The sequence below is a fragment of the Caretta caretta genome, chromosome 22 (genome assembly GCF_965140235.1).
Source record: "Caretta caretta isolate rCarCar2 chromosome 22, rCarCar1.hap1, whole genome shotgun sequence".
NCBI lineage: Eukaryota > Metazoa > Chordata > Testudines > Cheloniidae > Caretta > Caretta caretta.
In genome coordinates this window covers 16,288,012-16,311,944 of record NC_134227.1, presented here as the reverse complement: position 1 = coordinate 16,311,944, position 23,933 = coordinate 16,288,012, and the positions used below count along the sequence as shown (strand labels likewise).

General features: G+C 44.2%; 1 protein-coding gene and 1 long non-coding RNA gene across 3 annotated transcripts in view; one reads left to right on the top strand and one right to left on the bottom strand.

Moving 5' to 3' along the window:
* LOC142069804 (uncharacterized) overlaps positions 1 to 12,418 on the bottom strand; it is a 40,160-nt gene extending 27,742 nt beyond the window's left edge. Inside the window, exons 1-2 of the long non-coding RNA XR_012665778.1 lie at positions 12,121 to 12,418; positions 5,788 to 5,961 (exon numbers count right to left, since the gene is read on the bottom strand). This is a non-coding gene — a long non-coding RNA (uncharacterized LOC142069804). The remainder of the gene's footprint in view (positions 1 to 5,787; positions 5,962 to 12,120) is intronic.
* Positions 12,419 to 12,458: 40 nt separating this feature from the next.
* The window catches only part of LOC125625511 (tubulin-specific chaperone cofactor E-like protein), a 98,323-nt gene continuing 86,848 nt past the window's right edge, over positions 12,459 to 23,933 (top strand). For both annotated transcript variants that reach the window (XM_075122259.1, XM_048827664.2), the window contains exons 1-4: positions 12,459 to 12,555; positions 15,949 to 16,061; positions 20,380 to 20,529; positions 23,625 to 23,764. In XM_075122259.1, the coding sequence (XP_074978360.1) occupies positions 16,058 to 16,061; positions 20,380 to 20,529; positions 23,625 to 23,764 (294 nt within the window). In that variant the 5' untranslated portion in view covers positions 12,459 to 12,555; positions 15,949 to 16,057. The remainder of the gene's footprint in view (positions 12,556 to 15,948; positions 16,062 to 20,379; positions 20,530 to 23,624; positions 23,765 to 23,933) is intronic.

Sequence of the window (23,933 nt, the reverse complement as noted above, 5' to 3'; positions counted from 1 at the left end):
TAGTTCCCAGGATCCTCCTTCTTCCCTTTTTTAAAGATTGGCACTACATTAGCCTTTTTCCAGTCATCCGGGACTTCCCCGGTTCGCCACGAGTTTTCAAAGATAATGGCCAATGGCTCTGCAATCACAGCCGCCAGTTCCTTCAGCACTCTCGGATGCAACTCGTCCGGCCCCATGGACTTGTGCACATCCAGCTTTTCTAAATAGTCCCTAACCACCTCTATCTCCACAGAGGGCTGTCCATCTCTTCCCCATTTTGTGATGCCCAGCGTAGCAGTCTGGGAGCTGACCTTGTTAGTGAAAACAGAGGCAAAAAAAGCATTGAGTACATTAGCTCTAGTCCAACCCCCTGCTCGAAGCAGGACCAAATCCCAGTTAAATCATCCCAGCCAGGGCTTTGTCAAGCCTGACCTTAAAAACCTCTAAGGAAGGAGATTCTACCACCTCCCTAGGTAACGCATTCCAGTGTTTCACCACCCTCTTAGTGAAAAAGTTTTTCCTAATATCCAATCTAAACCTCCCCCACTGCAACTTGAGACCATTACTCCTCGTTCTGTCATCTGCTACCATTGAGAACAGTCTAGAGCCATCCTCTTTGGAACCCCCTTTCAGGTAGTTGAAAGCAGCTATCAAATCCCCCCTCATTCTTCTCTTCTGCAGGCTAAACAATCCCAGCTCCCTCAGCCTCTCCTCATAACTCATGTGTTCCAGACCCCTAATCATTTTTGTTGCCCTTCGCTGGACTCTCTCCAATTTATCCACATCCTTCTTGAAGTGTGGGGCCCAAAACTGGACACAGTACTCCAGATGAGGCCTCACCAATGTCGAATAGAGGGGAACGATCACGTCCCTCGATCTGCTCGCTATGCCCCTACTTATACATCCCAAAATGCCATTGGCCTTCTTGGCAACAAGGGCACACTGCTGACTCATATCCAGCTTCTCATCCACTGTCACCCCTAGGTCCTTTTCCGCAGAACTGCTGCCTAGCCATTCGGTCTCTAGTCTGTAGCGGTGCATTGGGTTCTTCCGTCCTAAGTGCAGGACCCTGCACTTATCCTTATTGAACCTCATCAGATTTCTTTTGGCCCAATCCTCCAATTTGTCTAGGTCCTTCTGTATCCTATCCCTCCCCTCCAGCGTATCTACCACTCCTCCCAGTTTAGTATCATCCGCAAATTTGCTGAGAGTGCAATCCACACCATCCTCCAGATCATTTATGAAGATATTGAACAAAACCGGCCCCAGGACCGACCCTTGGGGCACTCCACTTGATACCGGCTGCCAACTAGACATGGAGCCATTGATAACTACCCGTTGAGCCCAACAATCTAGCCAGCTTTCTACCCACCTTGTAGTGCATTCATCCAGCCCATACTTCCTTAACTTGCTGACAAGAATACTGTGGGAGACCGTGTCAAAAGCTTTGCTAAAGTCAAGAAACAATACATCCACTGCTTTCCCTTCATCCACAGAACCAGTAATCTCATCATAGAAGGCGATTAGATTAGTCAGGCATGACCTTCCCTTGGTGAATCCATGCTGGCTGTTCCTGATCACTTTCCTCTCATGCAAGTGCTTCAGGATTGATTCTTTGAGGACCTGCTCCATGATTTTTCCAGGGACTGAAGTGAGGCTGACTGGCCTGTAGTTCCCAGGATCCTCCTTCTTCCCTTTTTTAAAGATTGGCACTACATTAGCCTTTTTCCAGTCATCCGGGACTTCCCCGGTTCGCCACGAGTTTTCAAAGATAATGGCCAATGGCTCTGCAATCACAGCCGCCAGTTCCTTCAGCACTCTCGGATGCAACTCGTCCGGCCCCATGGACTTGTGCACATCCAGCTTTTCTAAATAGTCCCTAACCACCTCTATCTCCACAGAGGGCTGTCCATCTCTTCCCCATTTTGTGATGCCCAGCGTAGCAGTCTGGGAGCTGACCTTGTTAGTGAAAACAGAGGCAAAAAAAGCATTGAGTACATTAGCTCTAGTCCAACCCCCTGCTCGAAGCAGGACCAAATCCCAGTTAAATCATCCCAGCCAGGGCTTTGTCAAGCCTGACCTTAAAAACCTCTAAGGAAGGAGATTCTACCACCTCCCTAGGTAACGCATTCCAGTGTTTCACCACCCTCTTAGTGAAAAAGTTTTTCCTAATATCCAATCTAAACCTCCCCCACTGCAACTTGAGACCATTACTCCTCGTTCTGTCATCTGCTACCATTGAGAACAGTCTAGAGCCATCCTCTTTGGAACCCCCTTTCAGGTAGTTGAAAGCAGCTATCAAATCCCCCCTCATTCTTCTCTTCTGCAGGCTAAACAATCCCAGCTCCCTCAGCCTCTCCTCATAACTCATGTGTTCCAGACCCCTAATCATTTTTGTTGCCCTTCGCTGGACTCTCTCCAATTTATCCACATCCTTCTTGAAGTGTGGGGCCCAAAACTGGACACAGTACTCCAGATGAGGCCTCACCAATGTCGAATAGAGGGGAACGATCACGTCCCTCGATCTGCTCGCTATGCCCCTACTTATACATCCCAAAATGCCATTGGCCTTCTTGGCAACAAGGGCACACTGCTGACTCATATCCAGCTTCTCATCCACTGTCACCCCTAGGTCCTTTTCCGCAGAACTGCTGCCTAGCCATTCGGTCTCTAGTCTGTAGCGGTGCATTGGGTTCTTCCGTCCTAAGTGCAGGACCCTGCACTTATCCTTATTGAACCTCATCAGATTTCTTTTGGCCCAATCCTCCAATTTGTCTAGGTCCTTCTGTATCCTATCCCTCCCCTCCAGCGTATCTACCACTCCTCCCAGTTTAGTATCATCCGCAAATTTGCTGAGAGTGCAATCCACACCATCCTCCAGATCATTTATGAAGATATTGAACAAAACCGGCCCCAGGACCGACCCTTGGGGCACTCCACTTGATACCGGCTGCCAACTAGACATGGAGCCATTGATAACTACCCGTTGAGCCCAACAATCTAGCCAGCTTTCTACCCACCTTGTAGTGCATTCATCCAGCCCATACTTCCTTAACTTGCTGACAAGAATACTGTGGGAGACCGTGTCAAAAGCTTTGCTAAAGTCAAGAAACAATACATCCACTGCTTTCCCTTCATCCACAGAACCAGTAATCTCATCATAAAAGGTGATTAGATTAGTCAGGCATGACCTTCCCTTGGTGAATCCATGCTGGCTGTTCCTGATCACTTTCCTCTCATGCAAGTGCTTCAGGATTGATTCTTTGAGGACCTGCTCCATGATTTTTCCAGGGACTGAGGTGAGGCTGACTGGCCTGGAAGTTGGGAGCTCTTGTCCCATTCCCAGGTGGGAAGGTCAGATTGTTACCCCAGTAATCTTATCATAGAAGGTGATTATATTAGTCAGGCATGACCTTCCCTTGGTGAATCCATGCTGACTGTTCCTGATCACTTTCCTCTCATGCAAGTGCTTCAGGATTGATTCTTTGAGGACCTGCTCCATGATTTTTCCGGGGACTGAGGTGAGGCTGACTGGCCTGTAGTTCCCAGGATCCTCCTTTTTCCCTTTTTTAAAGATTGGCACTACATTAGCCTTTTTCCAGTCATCCGGGACTTCCCCGGTTCGCCACGAGTTTTCAAAGATAATGGCCAATGGCTCTGCAATCACAGCCGCCAATTCCTTCAGCACTCTCGGATGCAACTCGTCCGGCCCCATGGACTTGTGCACGTCCAGCTTTTCTAAATAGTCCCTAACCACCTCTATCTCCACAGAGGGCTGGCCATCTCTTCCCCATTTTGCGATGCCCAGCGCAGCAGTCTGGGAGCTGACCTTGTTAGTGAAAACAGAGGCAAAAAAAGCATTGAGTACATTAGCTTTTTCCACATCCTCTGTCACTAGGTTGCCTCCCTCATTCAGTAAGGGGCCCACACTTTCCTTGGCTTTCTTCTTGTTGCCAACATACCTGAAGAAACCCTTCTTGTTACTCTTGACATCTCTGGCTAGCTGCAGCTCCAGGTGCGATTTGGCCCTCCTGATATCATTCCTACATGCCCGAGCAATATTTTTATACTCTTCCCTGGTCATATGTCCAATCTTCCACTTCTTGTAAGCCTCTTTTTTATGTTTAAGATCCGCTAGGATTTCACCATTAAGCCAAGCTGGTTGCCTGCCATATTTACTATTCTTTCGACTCATCGGGATGGTTTGTCCCTGTAACCTCAACAGGGATTCCTTGAAATACAGCCAGCTCTCCTGGACTCCTTTCCCCTTCAAGTTAGTCCCCCAGGGGATCCTGGCCATCCGTTCCCTGAGGGAGTCGAAGTCTGCTTTCCTGAAGTCCAGGGTTCGTATCCTGCTGCTTACCTTTCTTCCCTGCGTCAGGATCCTGAACTCAACCAACTCATGGTCACTGCCTCCCAGATTCCCATCCACTTTTGCTTCCCCCACTAATTCTACCCGGTTTGTGAGCAGCAGGTCAAGAAAAGCGCCCCCCCTAGTTGGCTCCTCTAGCACTTGCGCCAGGAAATTGTCCCCTACGCTTTCCAAAAACTTCCAGTCTTCCAGACTGATGTTACCAGTCTATCAGCACTGCACATGACCTGTCTGTTGGGAACACCTTTGACCTACATGGACAAATCACAATGTCAAAGGGACCTATCCAAAGATGGAGGGCCATAGCATGCCACAATACCTCAGTACTGTGTCCTTGGCCACTCAGCCTGTCCTTGCTTTTGCATATGGTTATTTTGTTTACAGAGCACAAAGTAACCACATGGTTAAAGCAGGGGATTGGGACTCCTGCTGACTTGCTGTGGGACTTGGCGCAATTCCCTAGACCTCTCTGTGCCTCAATTTTCCCACAAGTAAAATGGGGAAGATTATCGCTACTATGAAGAAAGAGGATCATGCAGTGGTTAGGGCACTAGCTGGAACTTGGGAGAGTTGGGGATTCAATTTCTTGATCTGCCACTGACTCCCTGTGAGACCCTGAGCAAATCCTTTAGCCTTTCTGTGCCTCAGTTTCCCATCTGTATAATGGGGATAATAGCACTGCCCTGTGAGGACAAATACATTAAAGACTGTGAGACACTCAGATACTAGGGCGATGGGGACCAGATAAGTGCTGTAGATTGATATATGGGAGTGAGGGGAGGCATGTTGTGAGGCTTCATTCATTTGCATTTGCAAAGGGCTTTGAAAGCTTTGGATGAAAGGTGCTGGAGAATTGCCATGTGTTAGCAAATAATAATTGCTTCAACATAAGGAAAGCTGAAATCCTATCAATAGGCCAGCATCTTTCCAAGGGCCAGATCCTATGTACTTCCCTTTCCAAGATCAGGGAGAGCTACAGAGCTCGTGATTTTTCCTCCCAACTCCGAAAGAAGCCATACTCTAGCAGGGCTGGCAAAGGAAGGCCCAGCCAGTTCCGTGCCTGGAGCCGCATCACCTGTTCCCCTCTAGCTAGGTCCGTAGATGCTTTGGGTTAAGGTTTAGAAAGCTGACACTATCCCATGCCACTTGTGCTCTTGACTGTCAGACCCTGTGACGTGACGAGCAGCTGACAGCAGATTCTTTCTTGGCTGCTCCTTGTATTCCATTCTGGGCAGAGAATGAGCTAGAATCAGGTCTCCGCAAACTGTGCGGAGGACAGATAGTGCTGGCTCCTCTTTGGAGAATTACAGACAATCCCCCAGCTTACCAAAGGAGTTATTCACCCCTTAGGAGGGTCTAAGTAGGCTGCACCAGGGACCCTTCTCAGCTTGGTGAGGACTCTTAGCATAATCTGTACCCATGCTTGCCTTTCATACCTGCTGTGTTTCACAGGTGCGTTGTTATGTGGCAGGAGTCCAGAGTTTGCTGAGCTGATTTGCATGCTAATGCCCACGGTGCCCTCTCAGGTATCTCTTAGTGCTGCTGGTGTCTGCACTCTGGGAGCTGAATGGAAGGTCTGCCATTGCTTGTGGGTGCAGAGAGCTTTTTTCCTATAGAGGATACAAGGAAGGTATTTCTCAGTCGTGGCCTCAGCACTGTTCTGAGTGGGGATACATTGTAATGCTAACACACTAGACAGCTCACTTGGTGGGGCACACATACTCAGGGATCATGGCACTCAGATTAACACCTTTTGGTCCCCCACATTCACTGCTATGTCTAGTAACAAAACTCCACACTCAGATTGCACTTTACAAGTGAAATACTGGCCCCATTGAAGTCAACAGCAGTTTCGCTGTTTCAAAATGCTGTACAGACATTATCTCAGTAATCCTAGGTAAGTATCATTAGCCCCTTTTTACACATGAGGCCCTGAAACATGAAGTGGCTTGCCAATTCTGCGCAATACGTCAGCAGCACAGCTGGGGTTAGAACCCCGAATTCTGCACTCTAACCAGTAGGCTGCAGTGCCTCCATATCGCTGATTACCATTTGCTCAGATTGGCTTTGGTGCCAGTTGCATTGTTTTTGCACTGTACAGACATTTATGCTTTGGAACCTTAGCACTTGGTGCTAGGCCCTGTACAAACATAATGAGGTCCTAGTCTGTGACTGGAACTCTGAGGCATTATGGTAATACAATTAAGAATAGTATCTCAGAAACACCTGCTTTTTTTGTGCTGTAACCTGACAACAGAAGTGAGCTGGGACATTCCGACAGTCCCTTGATCTGTTTGTTATGTATTCCTATTTTTATTAAACTGTACCAAAAAAAACAGCCCACCTAAAGTGTTCTGGGCTCCCTTGTCTATCTTGTAAAAACACACAGATAAATTAACAGACCCATCAATTATACCAGATCAGACGAAATCAAATAACCCAGAGACAGCATAAATATAACAAACATTCATCAGCTTCCCTGTGCAATCCCTGCCAGAGTCTCAAACCATCACTGCCCTATTCAGGGACTTTGGGATTTTTTCACCTTCTTCTGCAGTATGGGGTGTGGATCACCTGCTGGGATCATCTGGGCATGACTCACTTAATCAATATTCTGCCTCTCCAGGGTCCTTGGACATTTGGTGGCACCTTGGTCACTCCTGTTGTCTGCCAGGGGCACACAACAATTTAGTCCCCTGAGGACTGAAATGCTTTGATTTAACAAATGTCCTTGGGCTCAATATAAGGGTATCTGGGTGAAATTTAATGGTCTATGATATACAAGTGGTCAGATTATAGAATCTAATGATCCCTTCTGGCCTTAAACTGTATAAAACTCTTAAATATTAGGTAGCTGATGGTAAGTTAGACCTTGCAGTGTGCCTGGAAGCTCAGCTGTTTATTCCCTGTCTGGGTGAGAGGTCGGACGAGGTAATATCTTTTATTGGACCAACTTTGTATGGCTTGAAAGCTTGTCTCTCTCTCCAACAGAAGTTGGTCCAATAAAAATATCTCACCCACCTTGTCTCTCCAATATCCTGGGACCAACATGGCTACAGCTACACTGCATATTTGCTGAGTAAAATTAATCTGCTGTGTAAATAGACAGCACAAGACTTTTGCACGTTTCAGGGAATTACCTGAAAAGCTCTCCCCTTTAGCTGTTAATGGTTAGCCAGGACAGCAGGAAAAATCTTAAACAAAAGGGTTAAAGTCCATTTCGTCCCATGATCATCTCAAGGTGAGTTCAGAAACCAACCAAAAACTAGCAGAAATGTGCGACTATTTATTGATTTGTTTTTTTATTTTGCAATCTGATTTTGTTAAATCAAAAGTGAATCAAGTGTTATCTGTGGGCTGGTGATATTATACTTAAATGATTATAGTCTAGTGATGCCTACTTGAAAAGTAGCATGAGAGTGCATTAGTCCTGGATAACTTACAAAGACCCACAAAATGATTCATGAAGCTCTTATGTGAAATCTGAGGTCATTGTGAATTGTGACTTTAAATTAATGGTTTAGTGAGAAGCAGCTTTGAGCTGATCAGTTGGGGATAGCGGTAAGTGAAGTTGGATTTTAAAGTTATTAGATAAATATCTGAGAGCTACCAATGCTGTGCATTTATATTATAGCATCACATTTTAAAAGGCTCAGGGCCCTCAAAATCTCCACGTATGTCTACACTGCATCTGACAGCGAGCCCCAGAGCCTGGGTCCACAGATCGGTGCTAGCTGGACGCATGCTAAAAATAGTTGTGTAGACGGTGCTCTGAACCGCCCCCACCCCAAAGTTATAGAACCCAGGCTCCAGCCTGAGCTTTATCATCTGTACTGCTATTTTTAGCGTGCCAGCACAAGCCCCACTACCACAAGTCAGCGGCTTTGTGCTGGGAGATTCACGCTCAGATGCAGAACAGACATACCCATACTGATGTTAATGGAAGTGGAGGGCCTTAGTATCTCTCAGGATCGGGCCCTGCTGCTGCTCTAGAGCTCAAATTCGGATGGTATGTCTAACGGGATTTTCACCTTTAGCTCCCTTCTTAATCCCCAGCCGAAATGAAAGTTCTCCTCTCAACGCTTATTAAAACTCCAAATTTATTTCTCATTATTAAAATCATGAAATTGGCCAAAAATGTTTAAATTAAGTGAAAGGAAGAGAGATGTGTGAGAAAACTGAAGTCTCTCTGAGGATCTGAAGAATAATCCCCAAGGGTGAAGGAAGATGTGGTTGTCAAACCAATAAGCAAATGGATGTAAAAGCTAAAAAAAAAAGAAGTAAAAAGCCACAGATGTTTAAATTTTTGCCAAACATGAAAAAATAAAACTAATGAATCATTTCAATATTTAGATGATGATTTGGAGGCAGCAGCATCCAGCAGATATTAAACTCGTACTGGCTCTGCCACTGACTCCCTGTGTGACCTTGAGCAACTCACCTCACCTCTCCATGCCTCAGTTTCTCCATCTGTAAATTTGGGATAATGAGACCAACCAACTTTTCTGAAATGTGTTTGGATCCATAGATTTAAAGGTGTTAACTATTATTTTTATTAGCTAGGAATGTGGATAGGGCACCCAAATACTACTGAAAATCAATGGGGCTTGGGTGCCTCATTCCCATATGTCCCAACCATTCTTATTACGTGAAATTAAATATGGTACAGTAGAGTTGGGCATAAGCCATGGGATATGAATCTTGAGCCAAACTTTCTCTGGGTTTGGGGATGTTTGCATCCAGGGTACTAGTTCCTCTTTAAAATGTGTCAGAATAATGAAATAAGGATTAAACTCATCTTTCACCCAGCATGATTTATTATTCATGAATAGTGCAGGACTAATGCCCTATTGAGTGAAGCCTACTGTCCATTCACAAAATAGCTACATTACAGGTAAGTAGCAGTACAACTTTCCCCCACATTTTCCCACCAACAGGGTCCTCAACCATTAGAGGAAATGTGAAGAGGTGAATTTAGTTCCCATAACCTATTTGGTCCTTGAGCTCTCTGCTGAGACTGTCAGCGAAGGGGTGCACTTAGTGGCGGGTGTGGTTTTGTGATGTGGATACCTGTCTACTACGTACTGGATTGGAACCCACCAAACTCTTTTCACGTGGACCATGAGACAGCCAACAGATAAGCACTTTCAATCACAACCAGGTTAGGCTAAATTCAGACTGGCAGCCACAGGTGAAAGACTATATCCCATTACCAATTCTCTGAGTTATGTAGTCCCCATTAAAGCAGACTTGTATTTAGCCATGGGAGTGCACTGGTCATAATCTCACACTCACAGTATTGACCCAGTAGAGGTCAACAAGGAAATCTATTATGTCCAGTTGAATCTGTAACTCTAGAACGCAGCAATTAAAATGAATTTGGTATCAAAATGCCATCTGATGGCACAAGTTATGAGCTAAGGTACATTCTTACTCTTTGTGTACTAGTGACTGAATAGCTTAGGTACCTTGTGCAAAAACATGAGGGTTGTTAGAAGAAGACTGCATATTCTGAATGCATCTGGGTTCTTTCTCTTATGAAAACAGATGAGGAGGCGGGAAGCAAAGAAAACAGAGACAAAGCACTCTCAGGAATGTATAAAAGGAAGCAAATATTCCATTCAGAGGAATGTAGATAAGTGTTTCTTCTCTGTTAAAGAGAAAACCAGCCCTGTGAAAGCTGTGTGTATATTTTGGAGTGTTGATAGCGTGGCTTCTAACACTGCATATTGCCATGGTAACAAATCCACGGCTCTGACTTCATGGGTATGACACACACCTAAACTTCAGGGTGACACTGGGGATACAACATGTGAAAGCACAGGCCCATACTGTGACAGCAACTGTGGTAACTGACCAGACACTGACAGGGTAGGAACCTTTTGTAACCCTGAATGAGGACAGGTGACCGGGACCAGGAAATCGATATATTTCTTACCAGCCTTTTTTTATTACAGTTGCAAACCCAATATTCTAGTTTAAAAGCCTTCCTGTATGAATGAAGGCCCAGCAACCAGCAGAGGTGGGGAATCAGAGAAAGAGGCTGAACCAAAGAGTGGCAGTAGGCAGGACCAGTTCTGAACTAACTTAATGCAGCTCTTAACCCTGTAACTGGTACCTAGATGCTATGTTGACAACTACTGTTACAGCAGAGTGCTCTGAAAATGCTCAGGCTTGGGCTCGTTGTGATCTCTGGTGTGGAGTTTCACTGTGGAGGCAACTGCTGATATTGCTCTGTCCCAAGAGTTTTGCCCTCAGCTCAATAAGTTGTTTATTACTTGTATTATACCAACAGCATGGTATGTGCTTTAGTTAGGTAGGATGACAAAGCTACTATCCCAAAGAGCTCACAATAGATCTGATATAATTAGCTGGCCCCCATCACTGCAATATCTGAGTGCCGCACGTCTTTAATGTATTTGCCCTCACAATAACCCTGCAAAGAAGGGAAGTGGTATTATCCTCATTTTACTAATAGAGAAACAGGCACAGAGAAACTAAATGACTTCCTCAAAGTCACACAGGAAGTCTGTGGTAGAGATGTGGGTTTCTCACAGCCCAGGTTAGCGCTGTACACGCTCGACTGGCCTTCCTTCCATCCATCTAGATAGCATCCATAATGATACTATTGTGTTCAGTTGTCTTGATGGGCTGTGGATAGGTGCCTATTTGTAAACGTAGTATTCTGCTGGTGATGCTGGAGAGGTACAGAGCTGCTAATGCCTCATGGAAAGATTTTAACCCATTTAATTTCACCATCCTTGATGTAACCCTACTGACAAATTTCCTCCAATGATGACTTGTAGCAGAGGTGAAATCCCTCATTTTAGACAGTTTCTTTTTCTTATCGTCTAGTATCACTGAGGATGTTTGTGGGAAATCAGGAAGATTTGTTGCCAGGCAAGTTTATCCAGTGCTGCTGCTTTATCCTCCATGTGTCTTATCATACTCCCTTGTGACATCATGGCCAGTCACATGCAGAGAGGAGCCATGACCGAGGGATTAAGCAGCAGAAACAGACAAACTTGTAAATGATGGCTGGGCTTTCCTGCAAGCCTCCGTAAGTATTAGGTGAAAAGTGGGGTGGAAAGGCAGTGCGGTATTTAAAATAGGACCTTTATCCAAACTGCCTGTGGATTAGGTTTCAGATCTGTGGAACAAAAATCCACCCTGTCACTCTTTTTTGCCCTTTTATATCATCCCTCATTTGTATTTTTTTTTCTAAATTTGGAATACAATATAGATGAGATAGCAGTAACTTTTTCTCCATAGAATACTTTTTTCCGTTTCCTGGGGCAACAGCAGCACTGTATTGTATGGTTGTATTTACAGCAAGACATATCTGTATTGGTTATAGATGGGTGTGAGTTGCACAATTTGGGTCTGGAGCTAAGCTTCCCTTAGCTAAGGGGGTTCAGATCCCAGGCTCTGTTTTGGCCCTGTCTGCAGCATGTCCACAGAGCTTTTTCAAATAATTTTCCAAAGAAGGAGTATGATGATGCAAAGCCACAGCCTCATGCTATCACGTCACGGCCCGACAAGGCAACGTGAGTGCGGGATGGGATGTCCCTGCATTATGCCATGCTGATGGGATGCCCCCTGCCTGTTGTCACCATGGTGCAGCATGAAGACAGTGATGTCAGTGTGAGGATTAAGGTTGCCAACATTGCATTTCAAACATAAAGGACTCTTCTCTCAGCACCCCTCCTCCAAATATCATCATCAGCAATAACACTAGCAATAATGAATAATAAGCAGCACTCACCTACCTGTGCCAAGGGTATCTCTTGCTGCTTTTTTGCAGCGCTCAGCTTGTTGGGCAGAGATGATGCAACACAGCATCTTGGGGTCTCCCTCCCTGTCATTCTATGACGTCACCCCGTGTGACTGTGATGTCATGAGGTGTGAAGTCACTGCAGCCCTGTGATGCTGCCCCATTCACTGGCCAGGGGGGGAGTCTGGGCTGCGGGACCTCCAGGCCCGGGGAGCGCAATGCATGCCGGACTAGGCTGACTGGCTCCAGCTAGGCCCCGAAGCCTCACCGTCTCCATGGTAACCGCCCTGTTATCCCCCTTCCCCACCCACACCTTGCTCACGTGACCCGCGCAGCTGGCGCTCACGTGATGTTTGGTTGCCGAGAAGCTGTTTCCGGGTCAGGCCTCAGTGCAGGACGCGGCGTCAGGGCGGGGGAAGAGCGGGGCCGGGTGAGAGCCGGGGGCGAGGGCGGGAAGCCGGGGCCTGCGCGTCCCAACCCCCACCCCCCGGGGCGGGGGGGGGGGCAGGAATGGGGGGGCCTCTCAGGGTCCCGCCGGGCGCCCATGGCGCTGGGGCTCTGAGTGGCCGAGCCGTCCAGGGCCTCCTCGCAGCGGGCGGGGGCTGCTCTGCCCTGGCCCAGGGCACTGCGCCCCGGGTGTCCCCTGGGCTCCTGAGAGGTGGGGGGAAGGTCACTGGCTGCACAACCCTGGGGGAGAGGGGTCGCTGCCCCCCGGTCCTCAGGCGGGCTGAGTGCTTGCTGCACCCTGGGTGCGGTGGCCCTGATGGGGGGGGGGGGGGGGTAGGGGGAATGCGGAGTGACTCTGGATCCCTCAGCTCTTCGGGCGATTCCTGACTCTGGTGAAGGCCGGGCCCGAGGGGCCTGGGTGATTGGTGAGAGAAACAAAGGGAAGGCTTTTCTTCGGACCGTCTGTGGAACTAGCCTTTAATGCCCGGTTGCACCTGGAGAGTTCAGATATAAGCCAGTTTCATTTAGATGCATCTTTGATTCCCCTCCCCCCCCCCCTCGGAGGCTGAGCATCACTAGTCAAGTGCATGAGTGTCCTAGATATTGGCTTATTTTCACTACATCATGGAGGAGAAAAAGTGATGCGTGTGATTTTTTAAAAAAAAGGTATAAGGTTCAGTTAAACTCCGCTATGTACTAACTTTTTACTGGTTTTGGCTGTACCTAATATGTGCTGTAATCATCTGCACTTCTCCCACCTTAGAATCAGAAATGTAGGACAGGAAGGAACCTCGAAAGGTTATCTAGTCCCTTTCCTGCACCCCCTTCACTGAGGCAGGATTAAGTATATCTGGGCCATCCCTGACAGGTGTTTGTCTAACTAGTTCATAAAACCCCCAAAAGGGTGTGAATTCCACCACTTCCCTTGGTAACCTCTTTCAGCAACAAGCTTTTTAAGTATAACAATAGTTTATCTTAATATCCAACCTACATCTCCTTTGCTGCAAACTAAGGTGACTACTTGTTCTACCCTCGGTGGACACAGAGGAAAAAGTGATCACCATTCTCTTTATAACAACCTTTTATGTATTTGAAAACTCAGCTTTCAGTTAAACTACACATGCCCATTTCTTTCAACTTTTCCTCATAGCTCATGTTTCTAAACCTCTTATCACTTTTGTTGTGCTCTTCTGCACACTCTCCAATTTGTCCACATCTTCCTTAAAGCACCAAACTGGACATGGTACTCCAACTGGGGCCTCACCAGCACTGATTAGAGTGGAACAGTTACCTGCTGTGTCTTAATTATGATACTCTTGTTAATACATCTCAGAATGACATTTGCCTTTTCCCCCCACAACAGCATCACACTGTAGACTCTCATTCAATTTGTGATCCAATATAACCGCTGGATCTTCTGTCATACTGCTGTTATTTCCTACGATATTTTATCTTTGTGCATTTGAGTTTTCCATCTGAAGTGTAGTACTTTGCATTTGTCATTACTGAATATCATCTTATTGATTTCAGACCAATTCTCCAGTTTATCAAAATAAATTTGAATTTTAATTTTGTCTTAGAAAGTGCTTGCAAATCCTCCCACCTTGGTGTCATCTGCAAGCTTTATAAACATACTCTCCACTCCTTCATCCAAATTGCTAATGAAAGAATTAAATAGTGCCAGACAGGACAGATCTCTGAAGGGCCCCACTTGATATAACTTGCCAGTTTTATAGTGAACTGTGATAGCTACTTGGTCTTTCAACCATTTATCACCCACCTTATACTAATTTCATCTAGACCATATTTCCCTAGGTTACTTCTAAGAATTTCATGTGGGACTGCACCAAGAGCCTTACTGAAGTCCATATATATATATATATATCCCCTCTACTGCTTTCCCCCTATCCGCTAGGCTGGTTACACAGGCAAAAGAGGAAATTACATTGGCTTGACACGATTTGTTCTTGACAAATCCATGTTGGCTGCTATTATCGTGTTTTTGTTCTCTAGGTTTGAACAACTTGCTTGTTACTCCCTCCCTCCAAAGATTTCAATATACTTTATAACATTTAACTAAAGAAACCTTTCAGTACCCTTTTCCCCACACTGAAATGCAAGCACATCTAGGGTGGAACTAGGCATCTGTTTCACAGCACAGAGCAACACTATACAACAGTCTAGGACAGGAAGTGAGGAATATCTTGTCCAGTTGGTACGGCATGAGGGTTTATGGTTTTCTGTTAACCACGGAAGCATTATTCTACTCAGGTTCTTGTTCCTAGTCCCTCACCATAGTGTCTGAGTCCCTTCCAGAAGCATGTTAAGTGTTATGATTAGCATCTGTCACATGGTTCTTTTCTTTCTCCCAGTAGTATTAACCATTTCAGATAGATGGTTCAGTGTTCAGATGTGTCTTAGCAACTCCTGCGAAAACCCTCGTAACAGTGAGTAGGAGTTATTGTTTATGCAATATTTTAAAGGTCTTGAAAAATAACTTTCGCCAGTATTTCATGGGAGATGCACATCCTAACTTCATTAAGCAAAGAGCATGTTCTGTTGCATTCATCCCTTTAAAAAACAGTATTTTTTATGTCCCTGTGCATGTCAAAATGCATTATTGTTTAGGTGAAAGACTGGTTTGGCTCTGCTCTGGTGGAGTCTTGCTGCTATTGGAACTTCATTAAAGTTGACCTCTGTGTGCCTTAGATCGCTGGAAATGAAAGCATAAAATTCTGATATACATTTTGCTTCCCTTGGTTTGTCTCTTTTATATTTCATTGGCTGGGATGAGTCAGTTTCAGTCTGGTTACTAGTCGGTTTCACTTTCTGGTTCTCTTACACTTAGCATATAGTTGGTTGAATTCACAACACTTTAGAGAAAGGTTTAAATCCAGAAAAACACTTTTCATTGACATTTTTAAAATATCATGGGTACCTTTCCAGAGTAGGTTTTGTAGTTATTTCCACATTAACACTTAGATCCAAAATTAAGAATTTTTTTTAAACTAGTTGACACCCCTTTAATCAGCTGTGTAAAAATGCTCACAGTGCAAATTATCATATTGTGCCATTGTATGTGTGAGACATGCTTTGAAATACCATATGCCGTTCTTGCATTTTCTGTTAACCCTTTATTATTAACCCTGAATATTTTGCCATATTGATGCATACTTGCATGGTAGAACAGTGATGCAGCTTTGGAAAAGCAAAATGCATCAAGAATAATTATGACTAGTGTTAACTGTTCAGGAAGGGAATTGGGAAAGTTACTCAGACCCTAAGCTTGCTGTCCTCTGGAGACAAAATTGGTTTGCTAAGCTAAAAATTCAATATGAAATATTTTTAAAATTATTTCTGACATTTTCTTTTCCAGTGTTTGTATTGAGGTGTCTTTCTCATGTGGAATTTACCAACCGATGTTAGCTCAGTGCACGAACAGCGGTGGAGTTGACTAAAAAGCCAAGTAAAGGAGAGAGCGCTTTATGGGTGAGTGAGTTTCTTTTGTTTAAAAACTTTAAAATTTTAAAAGTTCCAACACAGAAGGTCTGAGTGCATGTTTGGAAGCAAATATCTGTCTTTTCTGTGTGACTGAGCTACAACTGTATGTTAAGATCAGGGCATTTCAGCCCAAAGCCTTGATCGTTAGCAAGTATCATCCCTTCAGCATATTGTGCATTTCAACATGAAATGTATGTTTTATGAGAGAGGGACCCTTCCTTGAGTGTTGCCATTCACAAACGCTACACATTGCATCACTCAAATGAAGCTGCCTCAGGGGAAGGAGTGTGCGCCAAATGGGTGATCAGCCCCATGTGACGATAGAGTACTTAAAAGAAAAAGGGGCTTAGGACAAAATGGCAAACTCTTAAAAAAATGCCATGGCGGCTTTGATGTCCACACACATGGAATTTCAGCAGAAGATACTTTCATTCCCATTATATGTTGTGTTGTGTTGTACTATGTTGGAAAATCATTCCCAGAGAGTATTATCAGTTATGCTGACAATATGCTGGAAGGGCATAACGAGTGGGGTCCCTCAGGGTTCGGTTCTGGGTCCGGTTCTGTTCAATATCTTCATCAATGATTTAGATAATGACATAGAGAGTACACTTATAAAGTTTGCGGACGATACCAAGCTGGGAAGGGTTGCAAGTGCTTTGGAGGATAGGATTAAAATTCAAAATGATCTGGACAAACTGGAGAAATGGTCTGAAGTAAATAGGATGAAATTCAATAAGGACAAATGCAAAGTACTCCACTTAGGAACAAACAATCAGTTGCACACATACAAATGGGAAATGACTGCCTAGGAAGGAGTACTGTGGAAAGGAATCTGGGAGTCATAGTGGATCACAAGCTACATGTGAGTCAACAGCGTAACGCTGTTGCAAAAAAAGCAAAGATCATTCTGGGATGTATTAGCAGGAGTATTGTAAGCAAGACACGAGAAGTAACTCTTCCGCTCTACTCCACGCTGATTAGGCCACAGCTGGAGTATTGTGTCCAGTTCTGGGCGCCACATTTCAGGAAAGATGTGCACAAATTGGAGAAAGCCCAGAGAAGAGCAACAAAAATTATGAAAGGTCTAGAAAACATGACAAATGAGGGAAGATTGAAAAAATTGGGTTTGTTTAGTCTGGAGAAGAGAAAACTTGAGAGGGAACATAAGTTTTCAAGTACATAAAAGTTTGTTACAAGGAGGAGGGAGAACAATTCTTCTTAACTTCTGAGGATAGGACAAGAAGCGATGGGCTTAAATTGCAGCAAGGGCTGTCAGAGTGGTTAAGCACTGGAATAAATTGCCTAGGGAAGTGGTGGAATCTCTTATCACTGGGGATTTTTAAGAGCACATTGGACAAACGCCTGTCAGGGATAGTCTAGATAATACTTAGTCCTGCCTTGAGTGCAGGGGATTGGACTAGATGACCTCTGGAGGTCCCTTTCAGTTCTATGATTCTGTGTAGCACACTGCTTCTGAATCCCTACCTACCAAGCATAACTTATCTTTTATAGAATATTGGTGGTAGGTTTAGGTCATCTCACTGCTTATGATATTTAATTCCTTTGTGATAGAGGTACTTCAACAGCTTGTGACCAGAGATAAATCATCCAAGAAAAAGCAAAGTCACGGTCTCCAAGCAGATCATTAACAGCAGAGGGAAATCTATGCAGCAGATGTTTTCCTCTTCCTTTCATAATCTGCCATCCATTTCCACCTATAGTGGATCTAAGGAAGAGTTAATTGCAGCAGGGAGGGGACATGAACACAGTCTTCTGGTTAGGTAGAGGGAAGGCAGATTCTTGGAGCCGTCAGATTGATGAAGAGAAATGTACAAGCTTGAGTTGACCTTTCTGTTGGTAATAGAAAATATTTCATTATTTATACCTTCCTTGGAAAACTCAGACACCAGTGGCCCAATTTTGACCTCATTTTGCTTGTTCGACTGCATTTCATGGAATTTAGGAGCATAATTTTAGGCAGCTTTTGTACGATAGGATTTTTTTTTTTTTTTTTTTTCCGGGGGAACTTTATAGCCCTGGTCCTGCAAACATAATAATAACACCTAGTCCTTATTGTTTTTCATTAATAGATCTGAAAATGCTTTACAAAGGAGCTCATTATCATTTCTCCATTTTTTTTTTACAATTAGGGAAACTGAGGCACAGGAAGGTGAAGTGACTTGCCCAAGTTCTTCCAGAGGCAGAGCCAGGAATAGAACCCAGATCTCCTGAGTTCTGTTCCAGTGCTCTAAATGCTAGATCACAGTGTCTTGACTTGATGTATCAAGTTGACTTTAGGCAGTGCCATATTCTTGGTTTGATTTGCCTTCTTCAGCAATTGAAACAGCTGGCTAATTGTTTTTTGGTTAAGTTTAGCCGCAGTGAAAACTTGCAGTTGCTCAGCTTTTTCCTCACCCTGCATGCCGTTATGCGAAGCATTTGCAGACTCTTTGAAAGGATGGGATGGCAGTGTTTCTTTTAAAAAGACAAAGTCCTGAAACAAACAGGATGTCCTCAGAGACTTTAGAGAGGAAAATAATCCTTAGCACTTCTGTATTGTTCAACATCTTCAAAGCGCTAAGTCACTGTAGACTTGTGCCCTGGGCTGTTAAAATCACTAGTCTTTCTGGATTTCTCCTCAACCCAGATACCTTGCAGGCTACATTTTAGGATGCAGGGGCTGTATTAAGCCCTTGTGCTGTGCAGTTCGCTTGACTTGATGAAACACTATTTCTTTTTATCATAAATATTATGAAATGTTCCTACCTCTGGGTAGGAAATTAGGACAGATGAGCTAACTTCTTTCTGGGGCACATGTAGAATGGCAGTCACCATAGTATCTAGGCACTGAGTAACTGCCAGCCGACATTTGATACTATTTTGTAAAGGTCAGCAAACCACAATACACAAAGCCCTTTGATTTGGCATATAAAAGAGCCTCTGCTTTGTAATTTCCATGTTACCTCGCTTCATGTGGTGCAAAAGTACCCAAGTGAGATGCATCTTCGAAATACATTAGGGACCTGCAAAATTGAACTGGCAAGATTTTTTTTTTATGGCTGGCCAAGCAATTTCTTCATGTGTTTGTGCTATTGATTCATGGCACAGTCTTAACATCCTCATCAAAAGCCTGTATCTTTCCATCCTTTCTCCATGCCTGGGTAGCAGTCCCAGTTTAACACCTTTGGAAATGGTCAGCTGAAAAGGGCTGATCTTTTTCACCCTAAAACTTGCTGTGAATGAGGCACTGTTGTCTATGATGATGGGCTCCCTAGACAAACCTAAGATAAATAGTTTGAGTTAGAACCTGTACCCTGCAGTTCTGATCTAAGCTATGCCAGAGTCCTGTGACTGTGAGCAAGTCACACACCTCTCTGCCTTAGCTTCCCCATCTGCAAAATGGAGATAACACTTACCTGCCTTACAAGAGCATCATGAGGATTCATTAATGTTTGTAAAGTACTCTGCAATCCTGTGGGGAAATGAGCTATGTAGGTGCAAGATATTGTTATGATGACAATGGCAGCTCAGTTGTAATTTAGGATTTTATAGGTTTGTCGAGGGTATAGTTGTATTAATCCCTCTGGAATTCTAACTACTGTGTCTTGTGTGCTTAAATAATAGCAATGTGTTGTTTCTCTGGGTGTGTAATAACTATCTTATGTGGACTAATGATTATAATATTTACATAGCGCCATTCATTCTGACACATCCCAATGATTTTTACGAACTATATGCACATGGCATCACTGAAATGCAGCCACTTCTGGGGTGGAGCATGTCAGACAGCATGCTGCATAACTTTGGGGTTGGGGATTTTAGCCAACGACTCTGAGATGAATCTTTAAATTAAGTTCCATGGGATGGTAAATGTCCATGCAGAGCAGGCAGGATTTTAATTTTTATGGTCTTGTTTAAAACATCCCTGCACAGTAAACTTCATGGAACTCAGTGTTATCCCCTTCGAGGTGATGAAGGGCTGAGTTGACTTTGTCAGGATTCAAACCCGTTGGTCCAGGGAGTCTAGGAAGCATTCACAGTTACTGATAAGATCAGTAAGCAGCCCATTTCTGCTGTGGGTCACTGTCTTGAGGAAGTACCTGGTAGTATTTCAGGGTGCTTGTGGGTGGAAGAGTAAAATATATGGTGGTATACTCTGTTTACTGCCAAGCTGTCCTTAGCTTTTTAAAAAATTGTCCGTTACTTAAGGAAGTGTAGCATAAGATTCACTGCTGCCTTCTGGAGATGAGCTGATTAGCAGTGGATTGTGTATATTGTCTGATGTTTTCTGCATTAACTGTAGAATTCCAAGAAGGGAACATGGATCAGCCCAGCGGAAGGAGTTTCATGCAAGTTCTTTGTGAGAAATACAGCCCCGAGAACTTCCCATATCGTCGAGGTCCTGGAATGGGGGTGCATGTCCCAGCAACGCCACAAGGATCACCTATGAAAGGTAGGGTTCCTACTGGAGCTGTGCATACAAGGGCTTGAGGGCAGGATCATTTCATCCCATAGCTCGGGGTTCTCAACCTTTTCCTTTCTGCGCCCCCCCCCCCCCGCCACATGCTATAAAAGCTCCCTGGCCCAGCTGTACCATGACAACTGTTTTTCTGTATATAAAAGCTAGGGCCAGCATTAGGGGGAATCAAGCAGGGCAATTGCCCGGGGCCCCACACCAAAGGGGGCGCCGCAAAGCTAAGTTCCTTTGTCTTCAGCGCCGAGTGATGGGGCTCAGTGCCCCAGGCTGAAGTCCCGTGTGGCAGGGCTTTAGCTTTCTGCCCTGAGCTCTAGTGAGTCTAACGCTGGCCATGCTTGGCAGACCCACTGAAACCTGCTTACGGCCCCCCAGGGTGCCCCAGACTCCTGGTTGAGAACCAAGCTTTCCACTCATCCAGGAGGAAGAATCCTACTGAATTACAAAACCAAATAATCACACTTGTGTTGCTGTATGGCTTGTATCACTGTTTAATATGTATACTACAGTAGGGCCCATAGTCCCCAGTTAGGATCAGGGCACCATATAGACGCACGCTGCTAGCCTGGCATTGTCCACAGCAGCCACTTGAAATTGAACAGGCTTACAGGTTTGGATCAAAGGTGCTGGGGCAGGTTTCTAGGCATGAAACTGGGAGCCAAGAACTCTTGCTTTGTAGTCCCCAGTCCTCCTCCGCGTACTCTCTGACTTTGGGACTATTACTTTTACCTCCATTTCCTCATCTGTGAAATGTGAACTTCTGCTCATTTTAGTTGCTCAGAGCTCTTAATTCCTGGCAAGGGGATAGTTGCTGAAAAATTAGTTTGACTCTCCCCACCCTACTCTACTGTCAGTTTGAAAGAATCCTGGCCCAAGGTTCTCCTGCCAATAAAGTAAAGCCCTATACAGCACTGAGATCCAGGGACGTAAACTCTGCCCAGCTTGTCCCCATTTCAGCAATTTTTCAGTGGCTGCAGCAATGTGTATTTGGCACAGGTGTCTTAAACATTTAAAATTGCTCTGGATTCCACCCAGCACAGCTGTTCTGTATTTTCTGGGCCCAGTCCAGTAACATGCAGAGTGCCTTCAGCTCTGATTTGAAGTCTATAGCTGTTGAGGGAGTTTAGCACATCACAGGTTTGGGTCCTTGGTTCAGCAGAATCGCAATGACTTCAGTCTTTTATGCTATGTTAGGTCGGTTTCCTATTTACTTTGGGATGCCTGTTGGATGCAGACACTAGGGCTACTAAGACATGTTGCACAAACACCCTAAAGAAATGCCCCTTTCTCCTTACCCAATATCCTTACTGCCTTGTGGCCGATCCAGAGATGCATGTCCTCTGGTATAGGCATACTATTACGAACACACACACCTGAACTTCCTAGGATCTATAAAATAAAAATCCCTATTTCCAAAGGTTTTAGCTGGAACTGGATCGACTTTGCAACCTTTTATCTAATCTTTCCCCACACTCTGAGGTATTTGGATTTGGTTCACTTTTTATTCAGACAATTTATGGTTTGGGATTTAGCAAACCAGAGCCACCGTTCATTTGTTAAGCTCTTGCCCATCTCTAGTTGTGACTGTAGTTTAAATTCCCATTAGGTTGGTTTGTATCATAAGCAGCCCCAAAGGAGGAAAAAACGAGGAAATTCACTAGGTGAAAATGACGATAACTGGGTTTGACAGCAGAGAGCAAAAGTCAGAAAATTCAGTCAAGGACAAAATGTACCATATGTCACTCAAAGTTAATCTCAGTAGTGAATCACCTTAACAAAATTTTCAGTGTGCTCTCTTATTTATATAGATTGCTACAGAAACTAACAAGAGGGTCCCTATCCATATGGTCTAGGCATCCCTGACATAACTTAAAAATAAATTACAAATAATACAATAATTACAGCTGTGTAGTTTAATATAATTTACCATCTATGAGCTAGGTAACTTCAAATCTCAAATTGACCTCCAATAATCCCCTACTCTTACAGTTCTTCTCTTGTCCAGTAACTTTAAAATACAGGAGGGAAAAGGGATTAGGGGAAAGAGAGTTCAATGAAGACAATCTCTTATGTTGTGCGTATGATCAGAAGATCTCAAAGTGCTTTACCAGAGTGGGTAAGAAAAAAATTATATTGTGCTTGACACGTGTATAATATGGTACGATTTATCCACATGCTGACTTTCCCTGTTGAAATTGCTTCTTATTATAAACCAAACATTTTTGGAGAGAATTCTCGGCAGTGGAAATTCCACAATGAGAGGCAGCATAATGTAGTAGTCACAACACAGAACTGGAAGTCAGTTTCTGTTCCTGGCTCTGCTTCTGACCTTTGTGTCTTAGGGCAAGTCACTCATGGCCTAAGTTTCCTGAAGTGCTAGGAACCTACAATTACAATTAACTGCAATGGGATGTTTGGGTACTCATCACCTAAGAAAATGAGGCTATTAACTTTTTTTGTGTCTGTTGCCCTGTTGATAAAATAAGCATAATAGCTGCATCACAGTGAAGTTCTATTAAGCAAAGGGACTCTCTCAGGTCAAATTTAAGCCTAGGTTCAGTTGTGTAATGGTATACGTCAACCAAGCTTTTATAAAACCTAAGATCAATACAAGCACTTGATTTGTTTTGTAAAACAGTGGAGGCAGTTTTTTAAACGAACATTCTTTTGCCATATTTGCCACTGAAATTTTGCAGCCTTGTGCTAAAAGTACAATTGATTAGAAACTGACTGTAAACTAAGATGGAACTGACCCATGTGTTTTCGTTGAGATAGGTGAGAGAGAATGCAAACAGCATAAATCGTGAAATTACTTCACATTCTTATAATTTTTCCCCATTTTAGCCATCTAAAATGGAATTGGTAATACACTTATCCGTTTTAAAATGTATGACTTTAACCTGACTTGCTTGGCAAATGTAAATCATTATATAACTACTAAATTATTGATTAATCCTTTCCTTTTGCTCGATTTCTTACTTGTTTGTGTTCTTTGATGAGACTAAGGGATGATCTTCTATAGCTGGGAAAATATGAGGCTGACTGGACAGCATCTTGTTCCTCCCCCATTTCAGATCGCCTCAACCTTCCAAGTGTGTTGGTGTTGAACAGCTGTGGAATAACCTGCGCGGGAGAGGAGAATGAAATTGCTGCCTTCTGTGCTCATGTGTCTGAGCTGGATCTCTCTGACAACAAACTTGACAACTGGCATGAGGTAAAACAATTATGACTGTGCCTTGCTCAATAGCAGCAATAACTGCTGCTCTCGCTGTATTTATATTGCTAGATATGGGATCTTCTCAGTCATTTCAAAGTAGGTAAATGTGTCCATTATAGAGTGTTGTAGTTCACATTTGAAGATCATGTTTGTTGCTCTGTAGCTG